The sequence below is a fragment of the Phocoena sinus genome, chromosome 18 (assembly GCF_008692025.1).
Source record: "Phocoena sinus isolate mPhoSin1 chromosome 18, mPhoSin1.pri, whole genome shotgun sequence".
In the NCBI taxonomy this organism is placed as follows: Eukaryota; Metazoa; Chordata; class Mammalia; order Artiodactyla; family Phocoenidae; genus Phocoena; species Phocoena sinus.
In genome coordinates, this window is record NC_045780.1 from 61,597,887 (window position 1) to 61,622,887 (window position 25,001).

Below are 25,001 nucleotides of genomic sequence, written 5' to 3' on the forward strand. Positions count from 1 at the left end.
AATAAAATGCCACAGATAAAAATTATATATATTTACTAGTAAAAAAAACCCTGATAAACTATAAACAGCCTTTTGTGTTACTGAATGTAACCCACTAGGTTCTTCGGTATGGCGTGGTGTGGCCGAGGAGAGCCTGTGGTTAATAGCACATCTTCTGGATTCCAACGCCTGGGTTTCTCATTCCACCACTCAGCAGGTATGTTGGCCTTGGGCAAGCCACTTCACCTCTCTGTGCTGCCTGTTTCCTCATCTGTAAAACAATGATGATAGTAGTAACTACTTTACAGGGTTGTTATAAAGATTAAGTGAATGATTAAAAAGTCCCATGACATTTAACTAAGACTTAAAATTATTCATCTCTATCTCTTGGCAAGGGTTCAAATTTGAGAATAAATTCCCTTTAGGTGGTTAAAGCATTTATAGTCTCCCTGGCCTGATGCTTTTAAGTAGTTTTGTTTTACTGGAGGAGGACTGTCTTCAGGTGCCTGTAGATGATGAAACACTCTTGTCATTCACAGTCTTAGTGTTAAGTCAATCATATTTCAAAAATACATCTGGCCCTTTGGCTTATGGTTTCTAATGCAGTCCTTTTGTAAATTGACAAAATTCCTTTGTCATTTTAAAATCACTTAAAGTCTTCATTTTTCTATCTTCCTTGTGAGAAACTCCCCTGAGCACTTTTACCCTAGTAGTTCTTTGAGAAATGTTTTAAAGAAATTCCAGAAGTGGTAAAGCTCAGAAGGGCCCTTATAGATACAAAGTACTGAAGCAAAATATGATGCTAAAGGGTAATAAGAGAATAAACTGGACTTTATTGTGAAAATAAGAACGTTATAAGGTTTGAATGTCATTTTTATGACTTCTAAATTTTTTCAGGAAATCGTAATGTTACAAAAAAAAAAGTTCCAAAGCAGCAAACATACAGAAATTCTAAAAAAATAACGTCTCATGTACTCTTTTAAAACCTAAGTGCTATCAAGCCTCTCAACTGAGATCTTTAACTATAAATAGTTTTTTGCCTTTTATATTGTGCCCAGATCCCATTTCATGCAATTCGAATACAAATTCCTATGCATTGAGGACCTTGATTTATACGGAAGTATTTATATGGAAGTATTCCCAGTTGGTGTTTCTCATCGCGTCTTCTCTGAGCCTCTTCTTTTCCTCAGACTGCAGTTCCCCGGAATGGATTGGGGAGAGCGAGGTCGGGTTCCGTTTTAGTTGTTTCCTGGCTCCACGCAGCGCCGCTCGGCTGTCTCTCCAGCGTGGACCACCGTTGACAGGCTCCACGGGTGAGGGAGGCCCCGGGCGGCACGCGGGGGGCGTGGCCTGACCACGGGGCGGGGGCGGGGCCTGTCCGCGGAGCTAGACTGGCTGAGCGTCCCAGGTCGGCCGCTTCCAGCCGAGCCCTCCTTCGGCTACCGCGGCGGTGCCCCGAGCCAGATACTCTCGGGCTCCGTGTGACTCCAGCCGTTTCCTCGCTCGCGCGGCGCCATCTCGCCCCGCAGGAGAGGGAGACCTGGCGGCGCTCTGACTGAGAACTCCGGTGTCTCAGCCTTGGGGCACCTCCGGAGACAGCCAAGTGCCCGCAGGTGAAGCCGGAGTCCCAGCCCACCGACAGATAGCACCTCTTGGGAACCTCGGCCACCGAGCCTTTTCCAGCGCCTGCAGCGCTAGGCGCGCGGGGAAAGGGGGTTCCACGGCGGGGGAAGGAGTGACCAGGACACCGATGATGGACGCACAGACCTGGCGCGTGGGCTGTCGCTGTCTCCTCCTTCTGGCTCTCGTTGGGTCTACCCGAAGCGAGGGCTTGCAGAGCTGCGAAGAAGTTAGGAAACTTTTCCAGTGGCGCCTGGTGGGACCTGTCAAGGGGCTGCAGGATTCGCCGCGGGCAGGTAAGGCGCGGACTGTCGGCGCGGAGCTGTGCGTCTGGGCGCGGGCTGGGGCGTCCGGGGCGCCGGCCCTGCGGTCCCCAGGTTGTCTGAATGGCCCTTCGTGGGAAGATGACCTTTGAGGCCCTCGGGCCGCGCAGGGTGAATCCTGGGGAGGCCTCTGGGGAAGCGCGGCGTGAACATCCCGAGCGCAGCGCAGCTCCGGGGACTCCCTGACTCCGCCTGCGGCTGAGCCGAGCTCTGGGCGTTTGCTTCCCGCCCGGCTCCCTTAGTCTCGGCGAATGCGCTGGAAGGGGCCGGTAAACCTGCCAGCGGGGGACAGCGCGGCCTGACCGCGTTTCTGTTCCGCGTGGGAACTTTCCCAGTGCCCTGTCGGGGGGCCTCGGTTGGCTGCTTTCTCGTACGGTGGACGGAGTTGGGCTGGTCGCTGTAAGTTTGATAGTAAAAACACAAAGCTGCCTTATCCTCCTTTGCTGGAGAATGGGGCGGTGACAAGGGCGGCCGGTCCCCTCTGTCATTAAGACTCGCCCTCCCTGGTGTGACCCTTAGCTGCCCCTCCGCGCCTGGGCATCAAGCCCACCTTGCAGGAACCTAAACTACCCAGTGTGTCTCTCGGAGCCACTGGGTAGATGCAACGCCTGAAAGATGTGCCGGCAACAGGCGATCAAACAGAATGCACGGGGGAGCCACTTGACATGGATGAGATCTTCCAGAGATTGAAAGGGAAAGAATACAGTAAGTGTGGCAAGCGTCGATTCTGCTTCTTGTAAGCGCGTGTGCCTGCACCTTTACCCTGTGCTCCGTGCCCCCTCCGCGCAAATTTCCTTCTGCGGGCGGGATTTCCAGTTTACATTTGGTCTGGAAGAATAGGTCTTAGTTGTCAAACGCGACAGCAGGTGTCTGGAGCTAAGATCGATCTTACTGGAGCAATGCACCTAATTACGAGGCCAACACACTGACAAATGCTGTGAGCTTATTGGTTGGACGAAGAACTTGTGGAGGATGCTTGGGTCTAAAATCTGTCCTCTGAGTTTGTATGGTGAGGGGGCTTGCTCGTAGCACTATGGAGCTGTGGCTCTTTCGCTTTATTTCTTTGCTGGTTGTCAACTCAGTTCTGGAGTCATCCCACAAGGAAAATCTGGCCATTTGAGCCCGCCGAAACTATTTTAGTTTACAAGAGTAGTCTTATAAACAAACACACAAATATTTATTTGAACACCTATTCGGTACTAGGCACTTTTTCTATACTACTTGAAACAACATAGTTGGATATTCTCAGCTGAGGGCAGTTCTGTTCTCAAACGATACCACCCCCTTGTAAACCTGTTCTTATTTCGGTGCATTCGTTTCATTTAAAAAAAAAACCACACTTGTCAGTAGCTAATGCAACTAAAGTGAGTGTCTGTGTTGGGGCAGGGGACTTGGTGAGGGCATTGAGCTGTGAAATCCTCACCTGAACCATAGATTTTGCCCCCCAGATCCCATAATTTTGGCTGATATGTTCAGTAAATGTTGACAGTAAGGCCTTGATTTCACCACCCATCTCATATCTCAGTATATCTGGTACCTGCTAAACATAATACAGTGACTAGAAGGTATTACATTTCTAGAACCTTGTGTGTGTTTCATCTCTTTTGAAGAGGAACTTTGCAGCGTTATCAGTCACTGGCATAACATTTTACTGAAACTGAAACTCTGTCCTACAGAGATGGAAATGGTTGCACTTATTTGTGTTTGATATACATGACACACAAAAAAGAGCCAGGATGGCAGGCATCTTCTTTTCTAAGGCATTCTGGATTGTTTCCCCATTGCTAGTACCTTTCTTTATCTGTGGCTTAAGGGCAATGGAGGAATCCTAGCAGCACCTACTCAAGGGGCCATGCAGGGCTGCACTCTTAGGGACATCAGTGGTGCTGGTGAAAAGAAGTGCTGAATTCTTTTGATATTTGCATTAAGAAAAAGTCACGTGAAAGTATTATTCTGAATCAGGATCACCCAATAACAGGCACTTACATCTGAATTTGATATAATTCTGACTTGTTATTGTTTCTCTATTGTTGGTCATTTTTTATTTGAATAATTAAATGAATATTAAACTGTTTCTTTTAACAGGCACTCACATCTGAATTTGATATAATTCTGAATTTTTATCATTCCTCTATTGTTGGTCATTTTTGATTTGAATAATTAAATGAATATTAAACTGTTTCTTTTAACATTGACGTCTCTTTTCTTTCCACTAAAAAAACTTTCATTCCCCATTTGAGTAAACCACACATACCACATGGTTCATAAATGCTTTTCTTTATTTTTGTATTTATATGAGATCTATAATATTTAGCTTGATTGAGTATAGTAGTTGAATCTTATTTTCTAAAATTATCCTCAATCTCAAGAGAGAACATAGTTAATATCTAAGTAGTCATTCTCACATAAGAATACAAATATTAATATTCTTTTTAGCAGGTGTATGTATTTAGCACATAGGCTTTCATTGACTAAAGCTAATACATTTAAATTTGATATTTGTTTTCCTTGAAAGTTAATTTTTTTTAGTGCTTTCTTGCATTTCTTGTCCACAAGTAGTTAATTCCTGAGATGCCTAGCCAAAATGCCACTTTTAAAATATAAGCAGGTAGAATAACTTTTTACAGTTTCATTCTATATTTGTGACTTTTACATCTTCTGAAAACTATGTTACCCAATTCGAAATTACTAAAATGGTGAGAACAGCCATTTAAGCTGTTTCTCAGATTCCCCTCACCTTTGTTCTCTACCCTGCTCCAATTCTTTTAAGCCTATTGAGCTCCTAAGGATGTTTGGATGAGAAATGTAAAAAAGGAGAGAAGGTGTAAATGTGATTAGAATTACAGATTTCCCTGTGTTCTGATTTTATTTCCTAGGTAGTAGTCAAGGTGCCCTTTGCTCTTGTTTATTTCATCCAGAAAAGAACTGTTAGTGAAAATGTCTTTTAAAAGGTCCTTTTATTTTTATTTTTTTTATTGGGGAGAAGGGATAATGCTTTCCCATTGAAATTCTCTTCACACAGGCATTGTTCACACATGCATTATTTCCTTTTTTTTTAAAGAAGCTAATTCAGAAAGGAGAAGCTTATAAAAATCCAAGGCTACCTTCAGATTTTATATACCAACTAGTTTTTAAAATGTGGATGTTGCTTGATACAGAGAGTAGCGTGTGAAAGATAACTTTTTTCTTGGTAGCTTTGGCTGTAAATAGTATAATAAAAATAAACTTGATGTGGCAAAGTTAAATTCTAATACCATAGGACACTTTAAGTAGTGCGCTATAGCTCTTTTGTGTTTTTTTAAACTGCTTTCATTATAATCCAGTCTTATATTGGCTTCAAGGGCAGTGTTGTTTTATACTGATACCCAAGAGAAACCAATCTACTTGGGGACCTTGGAGTTTGGAATTATAGACATTTGGGTTCAAAACCTGGTCCTGGCACCTGTAACTGTGTGACTGAGGTTAATCAGTTGTCCTCTTTGAACCTCCATTTTCTCATCTGTAAAATGGGGATGTTAGTTCTCAAAGGCATGTTGCATAGATGAAATGCAATAATACATGTATGTAAGATAGCACAAATCTAGGTACATAGTAAGTGCTCAAAAAATGTGTTGCTGTTATTACAGTTTTTTATTTAGTGTCTTGATTGTAGCTGAACTTGACCTTTAAGGGTGAAATTGTAGTTTTGGATCTCTATAAATCAGAATGTGTTTTATAATAACTAGTTTTTTAAAAGTCACAGATGATTGTTTTTAAAATCGGGAAATATGTTTCTATCTAAAATGATACTTATTAGGTCATGGTGAACATTTTGTTTCTTTTCATGAACTAATGGAAAATCAAAGAAACCTATCTGAAGTGGTATTTCTTAGGTTATGGTGAATATTCTGTTTTTTTGTGGACTAAGGGGAACTCTAAGAAAGAAACCAAGCTGCACTGCACCACTGCTAGCTGCAGCACCCATAGCCACTGGTTCTACCACCACCCTGCTGTCTGTATTCAGGGAGGTGAAGGAGTGTGTAGGAGATGCCTTAGGGAGTCACATCATTCGATGGCCGGTGGCCATAGTCACTCATTGACAGTAATCTCAATTTGGGACTCTTGTTTCTCATGAACTAACCCCTTTTGCTGCTTGGGCAGCATGGTTATGGTGATCCAAAACCATAAAAGGGACCCACAGGCTGATGTTGGGCAGGTTAGTAATAACAGGATTGTCTCGGGTTGAAGTCCACCAGCCAGGAACCACCAGAATCAGGATGACAGTCAAACAAACTAGGTCTTATTTTCTGCAGCAAGGGAGATCGCACAGCTCAGGAACTGTGGGTGCCTTGGTTAGAGGCAGTTCAAAGGGGCTTTTTATAGGATTTGGCTTTGTGCTGGGTGATTACAAGGGTTTAAGGAAGCAGGGCAATTCAGGAATTGAGCATCTTCATAACTTACTTAGGTGTCAGGAAGATTAAGATGGGGCTAGTTTTCTTTAATGAAGAAGCAGTAGTCACTTGCTGATCAAAAGAGGGGGATGTTTAGTTACTTTTGTGGTTGTAGAGTGTCCTCGTGGCTATCCTGCTGCATCACAGGTCTCAAGTGGCTTTGTCTCATCATTGTTTTCTTATTCTGAGCATGTTGTCTCTGTTGAGTTGTAAACATCAAGCCCTAGTTCCAGTGTCAGGGAAACTTGTCACTTTCTCCTCTGGAAAATCTGGCGTGTGCTTCGATGTCTAAGAAAATGATGTGTTTCATTTTTATCCAGGCTTTTAGTGAAGCTTCATAATGGGGAAGCGAGTATGATTTTCTACTTTGAGGCCATAGAGTATGACTCTCCATCAGGGCCTGAATTGTACAAATCACATCCTATTCCCTCATAGTCAGTTTACTAACAAATGTAAGTGTTGTGTGTGTCCCTGTCCTCTCTCCATCCCCAAATTTAAGTTCCTTTTTGCCAAGTGTCCAACATCCTGTATTTGTATAATCGGCTTTAAGGAGGGGTGCAATTTAGGAAACTTAAGAATAGCATTTTAGGGCTTCCCTGGTGGCGCAGTGATTGAGAGTCCGCCTGCCGATGCAGGGGACGCGGGTTCGTGCCCCGGTCCGGGAAGATCCCACGTGCCGCGGAGTGGCTGGGCCCTTGAGCCATGGCCGCTGAGCCTGCGCATCCAGAGCCTGTGCTCTGCAATGGGAGAGGCCACAGCAGTGAGAGGCCCGCGTACAGCAAAAAAAAAAAAAAAGAATAGCATTTTATAATTATTTTATACTTCCCCCAACCATGTTTCCAGCTTGCTAGGACTTTCTAGAATATGGAATTTGGCTTGTCTGATAAGAACACCTTCCTGGTCTATAACATTTCTTTTATCATTAATTGGTATAAGACCAAGAGTAACATTTCAACAACCAGATACTGCTTGTAAACAGACATGACTTATAAATCAATGGCCTCTTGATATAACTGTTCAAGAAACCACAAATTCATTTTGTTAAAATGGAGTCATGAGAGACTTCATTCATATACTTTGTTGAAATAGATTGTGAACGTGGTACCCTATCTACTCCGTTAACTAACAAGAGCGATTCATTTTAATAGAGAGTAGCCATTTTCCATATCTACCTTTCTTTTACGAAAGCCTGACCTTTAGAAGACAAGACACCACCAATTGTGCCCTCAATTCTTCTACTTTCCAGCTTTAGAAATTTCAAATTTTACCAGTGGTACTGCTAAAATCATCCTAGAACGATTAGTCATTCTTCTGTGAATCACAACAAATATCACAGTTTTTGATTAGCCTTATCAGGTTCACATATGGCTGCCATGTAAGTTGAATGTATAATACACTTTTTCAGAAAGAAAATGAGATTTTGTACTTTCATGATTTTATGAGAGTCTACACTTCTCTTGAAAATTTAAAATACTGAAAAGTACAAAGAAAGCAAAAACAATTTTACCATCCAGAAATAACTACCAATAACCCTTTGAAGTTATCTTTTCAACACCCTCATCAGTCCTCTGCTCAGCACATAAATATTTTTTGAAAGAATGTAGAATCACTTTTTCTTTCTTTGTAACATGCCTTTTCCAATCGTAAACATCCTTCTAAATATGTATTTTTTTAGTGACTAAGATTCTACTGAATCACTGCACCATTCATTGAATTCTCTACTGTTGTTGGAAATACAGGTTTCTAATATTTGCTACCATAAAGTCACATGGCTAAGGACGTGAAAGGCAAATGTGCCAAACTCTTACCCCACTCACAGCTCTGTGATCGCCTTATCTACATTCATTCCGCTTCAGGGTTTTTCAGTGTCAGCACCACTGACCTGTGGGGCTGGAGAATTCTTTGTTGTTGGCAGGGGCGGCGAGTGCTGTCCTGTGTATTGTAAGGTGTTTAGAAGCTTCCCTGACCTTTAGCCCCCTGGATGCCAGTAGCAGCGCCTTTCCTCACCCCCAGTTCTGACAACAGAAGATGTCTCTAGACATTGCCAAATGACCCAGGAGAGGCAAAATCGTCCTGACTGAGAGCCACTAGTATAAATGTCCAACCTATGGGTCCTTCACATACACACATTATATAGCTGGCTGGCTTGCAAGCCTCAGGTCTCAGCTTAGATGTCAGCTCCTCAGAGAAGCCTTTCTCAAGGTTCACTGAACTCTGTTCCCCGCTGTTTCTTTCATGGCACTTTTCATGGTGCCATATTTCTTTTCTTTTTACTGTTGATTTTTCACCACTAGATTGCGTGCATGTTGAGGATAGAGAACATGTCTACCGAGACCGGTTTCATGGATATGAAACGTATACAGTCACACAGGGTCCCACACTCAGAAGGGCCCTATGCTTGGTTTAATGTCCTGCTGTTACCATCTTGAAGTTTGAAAAAGGGTCCTGTGCTTCCTTTTTGCACTGGGCCCTGCAAATTATGTAGCCAGTCCAGCTGTGTACCTTGTTCACTGTAGAATATCTGGTGCCCAGAACAGCGGCTGACACAAAATAGGAGTTGAAATGTCTGTTGAATACTTTAGTAAAGCTTCAAGGAGCCTCTTATTTCACCTTTTGAACCTCTCTGATTCTTAAGTTAAACTTTAGAAGTCAGTCCACAGGTATTGAACACCCAAGATTCTATTGATACAGTGATTTTTTTTATGTTTTATGGTGTTATAAAAATGAGTTAAAAATTGGCCCCTATATCTTTTACTTCTTCACAGCTGGTTGGGACCATTAGCCCAAAGCCCACTGGTGCCAAACTCAAATTTTTACAGTTCCAATTGCTTTAAATATAGCTCAAGTAAACATATTTTTAGTCGTTTAGAGCCTGCCTGCTTTGCAAACCCCACAAAACTGAACTTATCTGCTAGCCATACAGATAAAATAAACTCTGGTGCAGTAAAAGACCCCAAGTTACTGCTGCCCTTTGAAGCTCTTTGACTCAGAGACTTCCCATCTTACTACTAAGCAATATCACCTAGACATGGGGGCCCCCTCTCCAATACCCCTCTCTCCTGGGATTTCCCTTGTTTTCTTCCTCTTCTGGGTGGTGGTCCTGCACCAATGTCTCAGCAGGTCTCCTGCTGTGAGGGACATCCCCTCTCATGCAACCTGTCAAAGTGGCACCCAACTAAAGCTCATTGCATACTACTGCCATCATGAGGTCCTGTCTTTTCTTTGACCAGCCCTGAAATCCTCACTCACCACATACAGATCAGTATTTAGTTATTTCTAATGTAAGGTTGGGACTCAAAAGTAGCAATACTGATTTTAAATGTGTTTCTTTCCTTCTGCTAGACTGTAGGCTACTTGAGAGCAGGAACTGTGATTGATTTATCTTTTTGTTCTGTGATTAGGCCAAACTTAATAAATCAATTTTGATTTTTAGAATTAATCTTATATTCGTAGTTACCCAACAGGCTCAATTTATTGTGTTTAATTATGTTTTTTTATGCCTGATATTAATAGAATGAGAAATGTAGATGGTGAAGTTTTAAAAAATATATTCTGATCTGGGCTTAGTTGTGTTGTTGAATAAATGGTTTATGTGGAGTTAATATCTTCTTATGTAACTGCCACAAATTTTATAAAGTAACCTAATGCTTTTGAGTTTAAATTTAAAGAAATTTTTATCTATCTTAGCTAACATTTTTGAAATGGAGTAAATTAATTGCCAAACCAACGTCTGAAAGAAAGTTTCCTCAAATGTCTTGCAAGGGAAGGAAGATTATTTAACATTGAAGGATTCATTTGCGGTTGTTATCACCATGTAGACAGTGTGACTGATCTGCCTTAGAACATTAATTGATCTATTATTGGAAGAATGGAGAAAAATAAAGGTGACCAACTATAATTTACAACTGGCTGTGGGTTGGTCGGTTTGTGTTTTATTTGAATATATGTTTTGCAAAATTGTTTCTTTCCGTGAGAAAATTAATAGTAAGGAACTGGAAGATGATTTGGTTTTTCCATCTCCTACCCTGATTAATTCCATGTTGGGAAAAAGTGCAAATCACTTAGCTATGGAATTGTTCCTGAGCTGGGAAGATTGTTTGTTAAAGAACACTGACTTGGGGTCTAGATTCCATGTGACCAAGTAGAGAGGCCACAGTCTTTCAGAGGAAGCAAGAAAATAACTGCGTTAAATCACAAAACATGATGTATGGTAGCAGGTACAATTTGTCTCTAAAGTATTTACAACAATTCCAATTTTAGAACTACTCACCTAGCCTTTAAGACTTCTTTTCAGTGATATCTTAGAAAAACCCTTTTTTTTCCTGTGTGAATTGTGATTGGTTATTTTTTTAGGATATCTTAGAATTGGTTTTAGGAAGTTTTACCTAAGTAAAGGATTACTTAAGTCAGTGCTAATGAGACACGCATATTCTGGTATGGTTCAGCTAGTAACTTAAATATCTTTCAAATACAGTCATATTTAAAAGCTAGTGAACATTTCTTGTTTCCTAATTTAAATTGCTTGTTATTCTTTTTAGGATAATGGGTTTGAATTACTGGTTTTCCTCTCCTGTGCTCCGATAATTAGATTTACTTTAGTTTTTATAATTCTGTATGGCAATATAATGAAATAATCTTTGGCAGCTATCTTTTTAGAGCTCATAGTCTTTTGTTTTTCCTTGTCTTATAGGTTCAAGGGATGTTAGTTCATAATTCCTTCAGTATAGTATTCATTTTGGGAGAGGCTAAGAACTGAGAAGAGAGTTGGATAAAAAGCATATCAAGAGTGTGACTTCACTGATCAAATGAACGTAGAAATTATTTCTGCATGTCCTTGTTCATAGCATATATACTCTTTAAATGGAAGACTGTCAGTATTAAATTACCCGTTCAGATTTATTTGCTTTTTGAACAACTCTCTTATTTGGTAAGGTTATACCAAGTTGCCTTTGGTTCATTTTCTTTTGATCATTGAAAATGTCTGTGTTTAATGAGCTGAAACTGAAGTAGGTCAATAAAGTGAAGAGATTAATAGTCTGTTCTTCACCGGGCTTGGAATACATTTTACTCTGGGGTGTAAAAGTCATTTTTTAAAAAAAGATTTTTTGATTAACTTAGAAGGTAAAGGAAAGAGGAATAACATTGAAAGAGTCAAAAAGCTGAGGAATCCACGAGTTCTTCAGAGTCCTCTTTATCAGGTGAAGATATGTGGGTCTGGATTTGAAGAGTTAAGAGCTTTAGCTGCAAAACAAAACTAAATGTTGCTTTTTACCTTTCTAAGTTTAGGGTCACAGATAAGCTTGAAGTTGTTAAATATTTAATATTTAGTTTATCTTTGGACATATCTTACATAGAAAACAAGGAAAAGTGGTAAGTATGACAGAGCACTGAAAAGTTGTCATGGGATAAATAAATGGGAAATGAGACATTTTAACTTATACTTTGTCCCATATTATGGTCACATATTTTAGTGAATACCAATGAATTTCATTCTGAAATAGCTTGGTCTTGACTACATCACTTATTAGCTATGCAACCTTCAGCAGATAACTCAACCTCTCAGAAAATGTTTTTCTTTCTTCACAGGGATAGTATGTAGGCTGTTCCTTTTCCCTTTCAGTGGTTTATGAGGACCACATGGTATGGTGTAAAAGCTTTGTAAACAATAATATAATCCATAGTAATGTAGTTAATTCTATCAATACTAGAAATGTAATTCTTAGATACATTTAAAAATTCTTTATATGAGATCAAAGAGCAGGCAAAGTAGAGATCCTTTTTCTTCATGCTAATAAACTTCTAAACTTTCAAATAATTTTCTCCCATCACTCACTCTCAAAGTATTGATCCTCTACTCACAGAAACTTAGTCCATCCTTTCACTCTTTCTTTTAGTTAATAAGTTACTTAATTGTTTATAGTTTAATTCTAAGGTAAAATCAAATTTTTTTATTCATATTATGTAGTTTAAGATCTAAAGACTGGTCTTTTGTGAAATAATGTCATTTAAATTAATTCTATTAAGATCAAGAGGGAGGTACTTTGCCTGGAAACAGGCTGCTCAAATGCAAGCAGGGAGAGGCTCTGCAGCTCGTGATTGACGTCATTAGGGGGAGTAGGGGTTAATTTTCTACTGCGTTTTATCACGTTCTTGCACGTCACAGTGCTGCTGGGTCTTCTTGTGTGTCTTCTGCATTGCAGATGAGAACATTTTTTCCGTAAGAAAGGCACAGAGGTGGAGCATGCTGGTGAGTCTCTGCTTGCCCCTTTAGATGGACTCTCCATCCTGCTCTGTCCCTGGACTACATCAAAGGCATTCTTGCCTCTGGCAGCCCTTGGGAAGCAGTGGCTGGAGAAGAAGACTGGGCAAGTGGAGTGTGGTGCATTCCAGGTCTCACCTTGTGGGGTCCCGGCAGCCTGCCTAAGTCCCTTTACCTAAGCACACAGCTCCTCTCAAGCGACCTCACTTCTCTTCTCTGGATTCTGGTAGCTACTTTCTCCTCTTGTCTCGTCTGAGGTAGTAACAGCCCCTTCTCCACAGTTATTAGCCAGGGAGTACTGCAGTATCCTTTATAGTTTTCCTATACCCTGCCCTTTATAAAAAATTTTATTGAATAATTCTATTTGAGATACCAATTTATTTCCCTTCAAGATCCTTCCTGTATGACAAAACTTTACATACTTTAGATATTTAAACCCATAGCTTTCAGAGATCATTTGATTTGTAATTAAAATATATAGAAACACAAATCTGTTCTAGAGTTGAGTTATAAATGCTTTTAGAAGTTCTAATCAATGATGATCTCTCTATTCATATTCAGGTACCTCGTGATCATGCTTCTGTTAATTAGTTGTTTCTTTCCTTCCATTTTCCCTCACGCCTTTTATGAAGAACACTGGTGCTGGCTAACTCTTTAGGTTTCAGTTGGAAATTTGACTAAATAGATAACACCCCAGAATAAAAAAGCAATCTAATCCCCACTGACTCCACTAATTCAATCAACAGCCAAATGTCACAGAATCTATTTTACAAACGTCCCCGTAATTTCTCTACCCACCACCACTGCCACCACCATGCTTTAACCTAGTGCCTTCTCACGGCTGGATTACTCAATCAGCCTACATCTGTTCTTGGTCCTTGCCAGTTCATTTCCCAATTAATTCCCAATGAAGTAAACTTTATCTTTATTTCTCATGTTAAATCCTTCAATGATTTCACATTGCCTTTCTCTAAAAAACAAACAAACGAACAAACAAAAACCAGCAAAAAGAACAAAAGAGTGACTCTATTTGAATACGTAATTTCTGTATAATCAAAAAATAAAACAAACATCACAGTGAAATAAATGGGGGAAAAACTCTATGTCATTTCATCTGTAATACACAACAACCAAAAGGTTAGCATCCTTAATCGTGCATGAGCTCTTATAAATTGGTGACAAAGACACTAATATTCCAAGGGAAATGAAAAAACATAAAGAGGAAATTCAAATGATTAAATGACTAATAAGGATATGTGAAGATGATTGACTCAAGAGTAAGAGAGGAAAACCAATTTCTTAGGAATATCACATTGTCAAAGATTAAAAATACTGATAGCTAATGTTCCTGTGGTTGTAGCAAATAGAGCACTCATCTACAGATACTGAGAAAGAAGACTGGTGAAGACTGTCTCTACGTCTGGGGAGGATTTTGCATGTATCACTCAAAATTTAACTTTTGTATACCCTTTGCCTACCAATTCCAATTTATAGGAAAGTGTTCTAACAAAGTAATCGGACAAATTTAAATGAATATATATACATACATAAGCAGGTTTATTGCACTTAGAATCCACAGCTAATGTAGATGCCTATTAATGTTTATTAAATGATAAAGTATGGATAATCACGTGGACACTAAACCCAGAGAGGTAAAGCTATGTAACCAAAGTGACTCATGGCCCAATTGAAAGGAAAAAGCAAATTATGGCTCGACGTAAAAAAAAAGGAGGAACCGGGCTTCCCTGGTGGCGCAGTGGTTGAGAGTCCGCCTGCCGCTGCAGGGGACACGGGTTCGTACCCCGGTCCGGGAGGATCCCACATGCCGCTGAGCCGGCGCGTCCGGAGCCTGTGCTCCGCAACGGGAGAGGCCACAGCAGTGAGAGGCCCGCGTACCGCAAAAATAAATAAATAAATAAATAAAAAGGGAGGCTTGGGAGGAGCCCCTGTAGTTACTCAGAGCCCGTCATTGAGAATTGGGAGGATGTTGGAGAGGCTGGATAGAGGGCTGTGTGTGCTTACATTTGTAACAGTCTCTTTCCCGATGTCCTGGCTCTTTGCAAATAATAGCAGAAACTAGGAGGGTTTGGGTTTCATTTAGGAGCCTTCATTTATTGGAGTTGAGGATTAAGAAGTTTGGTGGTCTTCCTTATAGGCGACTCATCTAGAGTGTGAGAGAGCTGGTGTACCAGATTAACTGAATCTGGGGTGGACAGTTTTCCCATTCCATCCTGGTCCTTTTCACTAGACGGGGAAGGTCTTGGTTCAGCCCGTTAATAAACAGAGTTAAAAACTATGCAGGTGAAACCAACATCTGAAGGACGACCAGAATTTTCTTTAAAAACAATCTGAAGTCAATCATAATCTTAATGAACAGGTTCATCAGATTTCTGTGTTCAAGGCTGACTATTGTTCTAGTCAAACAGGCTTTGGAAAAGCCCTAGGAATTGCTCCCTGAGGTTGCCTAGTGATCACCTGAGCCTGATCATATAAGAAGTTAGGGGGCTTTTTTCCTGATTGTAATTCTAGAAACCTTTCAGGTCTTTGCTAATTGGTGGTTTCCATCCAATGCCAGCCCTGGCCTTCACCAGCAGGCATATGGACTAGCTATTATAAGTCAGAGAAACCAGGTTGATAAGCTTGAATGACTACATTAAAGTCCTCAGCAAATCTGTGAGGATCTTTGGTTACTTTGGGAAAATCTTCAACTATGGCTTGCAATTCAGCTTTAGCCCAGATTTCCTTTTCTTGGAGAGACAAGAGAGGGGGTCAGGGCATAAGAGCTCCCTTTTCTGGCCTCCTGACTCTAACTGGTTTCTATTTAATTGTTTTCACAAGTCACATGCTAGCTCGTTAACCTGCAAGTAGGAAAATCTCCCAGACCCTTCACACTCCCCAGCAACCACCCCCACCCCCACCCCACATATACCATACATAGACCTGGTGTTCCATTTCAACCATAGCTCAGTGCTTTTGGTTTCCCCAATGAACCACACCTTTTCATACATCTCGCCTTTTGTCAACTCTCTGTGGAATATCATTCCCCCCCACCCCCTGCTTTTCTGCCTCTAATCTTGTCTGACCAATCAGAATTCAAATTTGTTTTTCTACTTATTAGTTTTGTGAACTTAGACAAATTTAACCATAATAAACTCACTTTCTCATTTATTAAACAGGAATATTTTCTACCCTTTTTTTTTTTTTTTTGGTGAGGATACTATAAAGCATCTAGTTAAAAAATTATTCAAGATAAAGCTCAAAATCCCCTCTGACACCCTCTCTTGTCTCTCCAAGAAGAGGAAACCATTTTTTCCTTTGTGCTTCCGGAGAACCTGGTACATACTTCTTTCATAGCACTTTGTCACATTAATTAAAGTTTTTACAAATGCGTCTCCCCCTAGGTTGAGCCCTGGAGGGGCAAAACTGCATTCTGTCCTTCTTGGTATCCTTAATAACTATCACAGTGTCTTGAACAGGACAGGTGTTTAATCAATATTTGATGAATTCATGTGATTTATTAATCAAAATAAGGAACAGGAAATTACTCTGCAATTTAACACAGGTGCAAGGAAGACTCAGCATCTTTTGAATAGTCCCCTGAGAAGGGGGGCTAAGAGCCCATGTATGCTGTAAGGCTGCCCACTTGCACCCACAACTCAGGAGCTTACACATCTATCAGCCTTTAAGATGCCATTTTAAGAATGCTGGTTAAATTGACCTCAAAAAGAATAACCAGCAAAACCCAGACTGTGATCTGCTGCATATTATTTCTATGGGCTGTTTCATTAGTGTTCTTAGCAGGAGGGTCTCACTAGCTCGCGAGCAACGCTGCATCCTGAATATGTCTCTTAAAGAGCCACAGTACAAATCAGTATTAAAGCTCTGGGAAGTACTACACTTGAGAGAGTCTGTTTATTTGATTATTAAGAAAAAATTTATTTGCCTAGGGAAAGAGTGTTTTTTTTCCTCACTCACTTTTTATTTATTCTCCTGGGACATTTTTACTTAATACCAATTAGGGAAGCTCTTCTTGAAAAAGTGGATGGAGCAGATGGAGAGACTTAGAAGGTGGGATTTTTAGGGGATTTGAGTGGAAGGATGAGTCTAGTAGGATGCCCAGTTTTTGAAGTAGCTTTCAGAGTGTAGAAGACAGTCTGCAGGGAAGAAGGTACAACATGGGGCATGTCAGTATGGAGGTTACTCTGGTATACCTTGGTGATAATGTACAATAGATAGTTGCAAGCATGGGTCCAAACATCACTTGAGAGAGGGATGTACATAAAGACATGGAGATCATTAAGTGTGTGGGTGAATTCCTGGGAGTAGAAGTTCATTCAGGGACAGAACTGAGAGGCAGAACCTGCATCAACACAAATAATTAAGGACTAGGCGAAAGCAGATAATCCAGTGATGTTCTAGAAATCAAAGAAAGGGAAGGGTTCTGAGAACTGGGGAGTAAGTATTGGCAGATTCCACAAAGAGGTCAAGAGTGGTTAGAAATGGATATGTGTCCCTTGGATTTGACAACGCGGAGTCCACCAGTTACCTGGGTGTGTGCATTCACCAAGGAGTGGTCAGGTCAGACTTGAGACGGCAGGGCTGGCATGAGAATGAGGTGGAAACAATCAATTCAGACCCCCCTTTCGAGAAGCTGAATTCTGCAGAGAAGAAGAGAAAGAGCTAGAGTATAATTGGTCGTTCTTTTGCGTATGAGCGTTTTGCAAAGTACACTCTTTATGAACATGTCTACAGCTTAAGAAAGTGATGAAATGAGTGCAGAAGTGGTGACTGAGAGACAGCCATCCTTACCTAAGGCCTTTTTGGCTGGGTTAAGGGTTTTGGACTGTATCTCAAGAGCAATCGAAAGTCATGGAAAATCTTTTAGCATAAGTGCCATGATCAGATATTTGCATTTTAAAAAGACTTTTCTTGCCGGTAGCGTATCCATTTAAAACTTCTTTTCTAGGTTTAAGATTAGAGTGGTGGTAGTACAGGTGGAAAGAAGTAAACTTACAAATTATTTAAGAGGTGGAATCAATATGATTTTGATTTCTTCTACTTGTCTTGCAACAGCAGTCTATTAAGGTGCTTCTCATGTACTTTAAAAATTGTTCATCCAGCTGAAATCAGTCCCAAAAGCAAGAGGAACGTATTGACCTTGAATTCATGGCTATTTGAGTAACCTGAATTACACTGCATGTTGTATATGGCTATTCAAATGACATATGCTTCTCACTGCATGGTTAATAAAGTCTCATGCTGTAGCTCCCTACTGTCTATTTGTAGGTGAGTTATAAAACTTCTAGAGGAGCTAATATAATAATCTGAGCCAGAAGGAGTCAAGCCATTCAATGTCTTAAGTGATTTCAATTAGCCATAGATATCTACATATGTGTTTGTATCCTAGCTCTTCTAATACTAGTTTAAATCAATGTGCAGCTTTTAGCAAACAACCGTCAGACTGATTTATGAATTTATGCGTCATGGGCCATAAGAAAATGTCACTGTCAGTTATGTAATTATTAGAGTATAAAATGGAGATAGTTTGTGACCAAATAACTCTTGTTTGAGCAACTGCTTAGTAACCTTTTCTGTTAACTTTGGGCCTGGGTTTATGTTAATGTGACATGGAGGGAGCTGCAGTGATGGCCTCAGACTCCTCCTGGCTTTACCTGTGTCTCACAATTCCCTGCATCCCTAGAACAGTTAGTAAAGTTTGTGATTCTGTGAGTCACCGCTTCTGTGAGTGGGAGTTGATAATCCGACTCTTTTTCTTTTTAATCCCACTTTCTAGGCTAGTGGACTTTCAGATTTGTGGGTTTCCTTTGTAATTAAAAAAAATTTTCTACAGTATATGCCCTAAAATTTCATTTTGTCAGGGAAATGGTAACATAACCATTTTCAATAATCAAAGGTAGGTGACCATCTTATACTTGATGAGAACATAGCTGTAATCCTCATGGAATAACCCACCTCCCCTGTACCTCTATTTCTTAAAGTTGAGAAATCAAGAGACTCTTGGCTTTTTGCATGTCAAGCTGTTTATTCTCTTTCTCTTTTATTTGCCTACCCCCAGTGCCAGCAGCATAATTTCCTATTTATTCCTACTATTTCCTCCTTTCTATTATATTTTTATGCTTACCTTTTGATGTTTTGTGAAATAACTTCTTAATGTGTGCACTTAATAAAATAGTTCCTCCTCCTTAAAATAATGTATAAATAAATTTATGAGGCATCTTTTAGTGTCTTAAAATGGAGAAAATGCAAGAGTAGATCTTGGAATGCAACTCAAGGTCTCACTCTATCAGGCATCATTGTGATCCTATCATAAGCACATTTCTACCAGTCATTATAAATCAATAGCACCTCCCATAGTCATCCAGAGGGTGAACAAGTAAACACTTTCAAGGATTTTAGAATCATCCACCTTTTTCTCTTCGCTTCTGTTCAAAGAATCTGCTAGCTTATTTACTTGTGTATTCTGAGGTAGAAACTTGTCTAAATGTCATAAAGAACTGCTAACAGTTATTTTGGGATGTGATGGTCCATTTTTACAATTACATACTGTGAGGCATACCTCTTCAGGAAGTTCCATTCTAATACAAAAAACAAAACAAAAACAAAACAAAACAAAACAGCACATTAAGAAAGAGATAAGGGCTTCCCTGGTGGCGCAGTGGTTGAGAGTCCGCCTGACGATGCAAGGGACACGGGTTCGTGCCCCGGTCCGGGAGGATCCCACGTGCTGTGGAGCGGCCGGGCCAGTGAGCCATGGCCGCTGAGCCTGCGCGTCCGGAGCCTGTGCTCCGCAACGGGAGCTGCCATAGCGTACCGCAAAAAAAAAAAAAAAAAAAAAAAAAAAAAAAAAAAGAAAAGGAAAGAAAAGAAGGAAGATAAACTTTTTTTTGTTTAAGGTGGAATTCAGAATGTTAGCTAGCCTTTTTAAGGTGGAATTCAGAATGTTAGCATTTTAAGGTGGAATTCAGAATGTTAGCATTTTTAAGGTGGAATTCAGAATGTTAGCCTTTTTAAGGTGGAATTCAGAATGTTAGCCTTTTTAAGGTGGAATTCAGAATGTTTGTTAGCCTTTTTAAGGTGGAATTCAGAATGTTAGCATTTTAAGGTGGAATTCAGAATGTTAGCATTTTTAAGGTGGAATTCAGAATGTTAGCCTTTTTAAGGTGGAATTCAGAATGTTAGCATTTTAAGGTGGAATTCAGAATGTTAGCATTTTTAAGGTGGAATTCAGAATGTTAGCCTTTTTAAGGTGGAATTCAGAATGTTAGCCTTTTTAAGGTGGAATTCAGAATGTTTGTTAGCCTTTTTAAGGTGGAATTCAGAATGTTAGCATTTTAAGGTGGAATTCAGAATGTTAGCATTTTTAAGGTGGAATTCAGAATGTTAGCCTTTTTAAGGTGGAATTCAGAATGTTAGCCTTTTTAAGGTGGAATTCAGAATGTTTGTTAGCCTTTTTAAGGTGGAATTCAGAATGTTAGCATTTTAAGGTGGAATTCAGAATGTTAGCATTTTTAAGGTGGAATTCAGAATGTTAGCCTTTTTAAGGTGGAATTCAGAATGTTTGTTAGCCTTTTTAAGGTGGAATTCAGAATGTTAGCATTTTAAGGTGGAATTCAGAATGTTAGCATTTTAACTCTTCCTTTTTCCTCCCCACCCTCCACATTATGATAAAAGTCATTAAGCAATAAAATAGGGAAAACATGTATCATTTTATGGAAACCACAGTGGAATATCACCCAAATACCAAAATATTTGACAAATTTCTCCATGATAAAGTTCATGAAGGTAAGAATGAGGGAGGGACCAATAAGCTTACAGTTTGCTGAAGCTTGTGGAAGAAAAGTTGCTCCAGAAATCAGAAATGTCACCCTAATGCAGCCTCACTAACACCTTTTGGCTCAGAACTGTAGGACCCACCAGGGAGGTGGGCCATGAGACAGCAGATGAGAGGAAAAGTATTGATTATACTGCTGTTTCCTAAAGTGTTCCGCATGTCGGAACTCACAGAGGATACGTGCACCCTAACGAGACTGGCATGCCAAGCGAAGCAGGGCCACTGCTAATGTTGATCCCAGCAAAGGCAGGGGTACCAGCTGAAGAAGGAAGCATCACCCTGGAGACCCTAAAAAATGGTATAGAAAATTGGGCAGAGCCTTGAAACTCCCCATTCCACAGTGTCTTCCTGATGCTGATCCTTCCCTATCCCACCTGGACTCCTGGGTCTCCCAGCTAGTAAAGAAGCATGACTGAAAACATTGATTAACATTCCTTTCTGCGTCTGAAATTCAACAACAGAGATCTAAAAATTTGACAAGCTTAATTGCAACTCCAAATACATCGTAAAACAGATAACTTCTATAGGGTACATGTAAAAATGGAAAACCAGCTGGACTTGTAAAAGATCCAGAATTTCAGTCTGAGAGATGTTTAATAGAAAAGAATACCTCCTAATTTCTCATTCATATTTCATGTTGCATTCATAAGACAAAACTGTACATCTTGGAAAATAATCTGAGTATAGAAAAGGATTCTTGAAGGTCAAATTCATGGTTTTCTTAAAGAATGCAGTGAAGCCTATGAAAAATAGGCTAAATAGAACCTGAATGACTGAATTAGAAGATAGGTTAAGTTCCTCCTGAATTATGAAGAAAAGGTTAAAGTAATGTAAACTATGAACAAAAAGATGGGAGGAGTGCAAGATACAGTCGAAAGATCCAACAACTGATAAATATTTCAGAGTGAGAGAGAAAAGCATAGGAAAGGCAGTCTCAGAAATAATAGAAGAAATATTACAGAGTCAGAGACTTGAAGCATTATGGTCTAATATTTAAGTGCATGGGCTTTGGAGCCTTGCTGCAGGTTTCAAGTCTTAACTTGGCCATTTATTAAGCATTTATATTATTGTTTTTGAGGCCATTTTTATTATTGAAATGATTTATAGTCTGGTAAAATTTTTGAACCATTAGTACTTTAAAAAGTCATTTAAACTTATAGTCAGAAGAAGAGAGGTTACTAAAAGGACAAATAGGCAGGTTGATGTTGGACTTCTCTACGATACTGGAAGCTGGAAGATACAGACTTTGGAAGGAAACTGTATTTAAGATAGTAGGCATTCTCAGATACACAGGAGCTTAAAAAGGCTACTGTATGCGTACAATTCCTTTTTTTTTTTTTACTTAAAAGTTTCTAAGTTGGGCTTCCCTGGTGGCGCAGTGGTTGAGAGTCCGCCTGCCGATGCAGGGGACGCGGGTTCGTGCCCGGGTCTGGGAAGATCCCACATGCCGCGGAGCGGCTAGGCCCGTGAGTCATGGCCGCTGGGTCTGCGCGTCCGGAGCCTGTGCTCCGCAACGGGAGAGGCCACAACAGTGAGAGGCCCGCGTACCAGTTTAAAAAAAAAAAAAAAAGTTTCTAAGTCAAGTAAGAAACAATTAGAAATAAAACAATCAGTCATAATACATACTTGGAATAAAATGACCAGTGATAGGAAAAAGTAATGAGTTATTATAAGTATTTTGTAAATGAAGATTTCTGACCTCAGTTTTGTGTGATGTTTGCAAATAATGATTCTAAATCATAAATCTGATATTAAATTTATGGAGGTAATAAGAAATATCTCTTGCACTGTAATAGAAGGAGGATGGGAACTCATAGCAGTTGATTGGTTTTACTTAGGGATAGATTTCTGCAGACTTACAGGATCCTGGGGACCTGCAATTCTATTTCATCATGACATTGCTGGATTTTCTTGGGACAAGAATGACTTCTTTTGGTGGAGTTGGTGGCAGGATTAGATAGTAAAGTGTGGTGGGTGAAGACTGCCAGAATCCAGTGTTTTTTAGACACAGCCTGGAATTTAGTTACCCCTGCTCTGGATATCATAGTCATGACTGATAACCCAAGTTTTTGGGTGAAACTGGGCCCAGTACGGAGGCTGGCAATCTAGTATGGGTTGGGGAAAACAATTTGACCCCATTGTTAGAAATGGAATAAACAGTAGGAGTATATATAATTTAGTTACTGGAATTCAGGTATGAATGTATGTCAGGACAAGCAAAGGTACTAAATATGTTGAACCAATGCAGAATGAATTTTGGATACTTAATTGAACCCTTGACTAGGATTCAGTTAATACTAGAATCTGGAGTGGGATGGAGCCTGCAGGTAGAAATAGGGTATCTCAGCTGACTCAAGGGCAGGCATCTAAATAGATTGTTAATTTTAAAATGAGATGTTTGTCATTTAAATGGGATGTTTAGTTATCATAGCTATATGAGAAGAGAAAAGCAAATACCATTTTTGACAGCCTGCTATACACCAGGTACTTGCTAGGATTTTTAATCCATCATTTTGTTAATTTTTAATGTGTTTGGGTATATTATTAGAGCTTTTCTATAATAAATGTAACCAATTTTCAAAGTGCTGTTTACCTTTTTTCCTCTTCTGAATTCCAATATCTGGGTTAACACTTTTTCAGATGCAGTCTACTACTCCATAATTTACTCATTTCCTGGGTAAAATGGATTAGTGTGTTTATCTGCTATAATATTAAATCATTAGGTAAGAACTTTTTGTTCCTTACTTTTCTTCTTTCTAAATTCAAAAAATTCAAAAGCAATTTTTTTTTTGGTTAAGGCTAAATTTTAAGTTGTTCTGAAGGAATAAATGCTTGTTTGAACATAAAGATTTTTTTTTTAGAGCCTCTTTTTAAAAAATTTAATTAATTAATTAATTTATTTTTGGCTGTGTTGGTTCTTCGTTTCTGTGCGAGGGCTTTCTCTACTTGCAGAGAGTGGGGGCCCCTCTTCATCGCGGTGCGCGGGCCTCTCACTGTCGCGGCCTCTCCCGTTGCGGAGCACAGGCTCCAGACGCGCAGGCTCAGTAGTTGTGGCTCACGGACCTAGCCGCTCCAGGGCATGTAGGATCTTCCCAGACCAGGGCTCGAACCTGTGTCCCCTGCATTGGCAGGCAGACTCTCAACCACTGCGCCACCAGGGAAGCCCGAACATAAAGATTTTTAAGGCACATTTTTTCATGTGCCTTACCAATTTTGAGTTTGTTTTAGAAAAAAATCCTGTCCTATCTATAGTATATTTAAAAAGCATCTAGTTTATGAGCACTATTTTAATAAAAAAATTTTTATTACTCTTCAAGACAACTCATAGACTAATGTAGAATAACCAGTCCTTCTTTCCTCCCTCCCTTCCTCCATTCCTTTCTCTTCTCTTCTCTTCTTTGACAAACAGTAATTAGTAGTTTATCAGATAAAGGAGAAATTACAAGGTCCTTTTCCCCAAGAAGCTGATGGTTTTTAGGAGGGAAGAAAATGTAGAATAAAAATATTTTACGTACTAAGATAGTGTTTTGGATAGAGCTGATAGAATTCAAAGTAGGGATTGGGTAATCCTAATAGGGGCCCTCAGAAACGTTTGAACTGAATTTGGAAAGATGAGAAAGTGTTCAGTAGAAAGAATAAGGAAGAGAGGGGTCAAGGGCATCCTAGCCTGGGGCAGAAATGGTATAAAGGCCTGGAAATGATGGAACAACATTCTGTGCTCAAAGGTAGTGGAGTTGATGGTGTGAGATGAGGCAAAGTGGATGATGCGGCAGAGATCAATGTCTCTCAAGTGTTAGTATGCAAGACAAGAACCTGTAGTGTCCCTTAGAAATAAAGATCTAGTCATTCCCCTAGACATCCTGATTCAACCAGTTTGGTAATCTTCATTTTCATAAAGCAGTTTGCCTTCTCCCTATCAATGATCTTTTTTTTTTTTTTTTTTTTGGCGGTACGCGGGCCTCTCACTGTTGCGGAGCACAGGCTCCGGACGCGCAGGCTCAGCGGCCATGGCTCACGGGCCCAGCCGCTCCGCAGCATGTGGGATCTTCCCAGACCGGGGCTCGAACCTGTGTCCCCTGCATCGGCAGGCAGACTCTCAACTACTGTGCCACCAGGGAAGTCCACACATGCAAGAAGTTTAAGCTGGGTAGCACAGTGATATTCTTGCGTTAGGTTGTTCATCCTGGCGACAGTATAAAAGATGACATGAAAGAGTGTAAATTAGAGGAACTACATAATTTAGGGAATTTGCTGTAAGAAAGTAGCTAGGAGAAAGATAGAAGCAGGAAATCCTAAAGGAGCAAGAGGAAATAATGAGATGAATGAAGTGCCTAAAATTATAGGAAATGTAATGGTTAATTTTATGTGTCAAGTTGATTGCACCACGGGTTGTCCAGATAGCTGGTTAAACATTTCTGGGTGTGTCTGTGATCATGTTTCACATAAAGAGGTTAGCACCTGAATTGGTGGAATGAGTGAAGCAGTAGGCCCTCCCCAGTGTGGATGGACATCTTCCAACTCACTGAGGGCCTGAACAG

The 25,001-nt window shown here is 40.1% G+C and overlaps 1 protein-coding gene across 1 annotated transcript in view; it reads left to right on the forward strand.

Moving 5' to 3' along the window:
• Positions 1-1,721: 1,721 nt before the first annotated feature.
• The window catches only part of GPC5 (glypican 5), a 1,374,959-nt gene continuing 1,351,679 nt past the window's right edge, over positions 1,722-25,001 (forward strand). Inside the window, exon 1 of the mRNA XM_032610694.1 lies at positions 1,722-1,895. Coding sequence (XP_032466585.1) covers positions 1,730-1,895 — 166 coding nt within the window. The 5' untranslated portion in view covers positions 1,722-1,729. The remainder of the gene's footprint in view (positions 1,896-25,001) is intronic.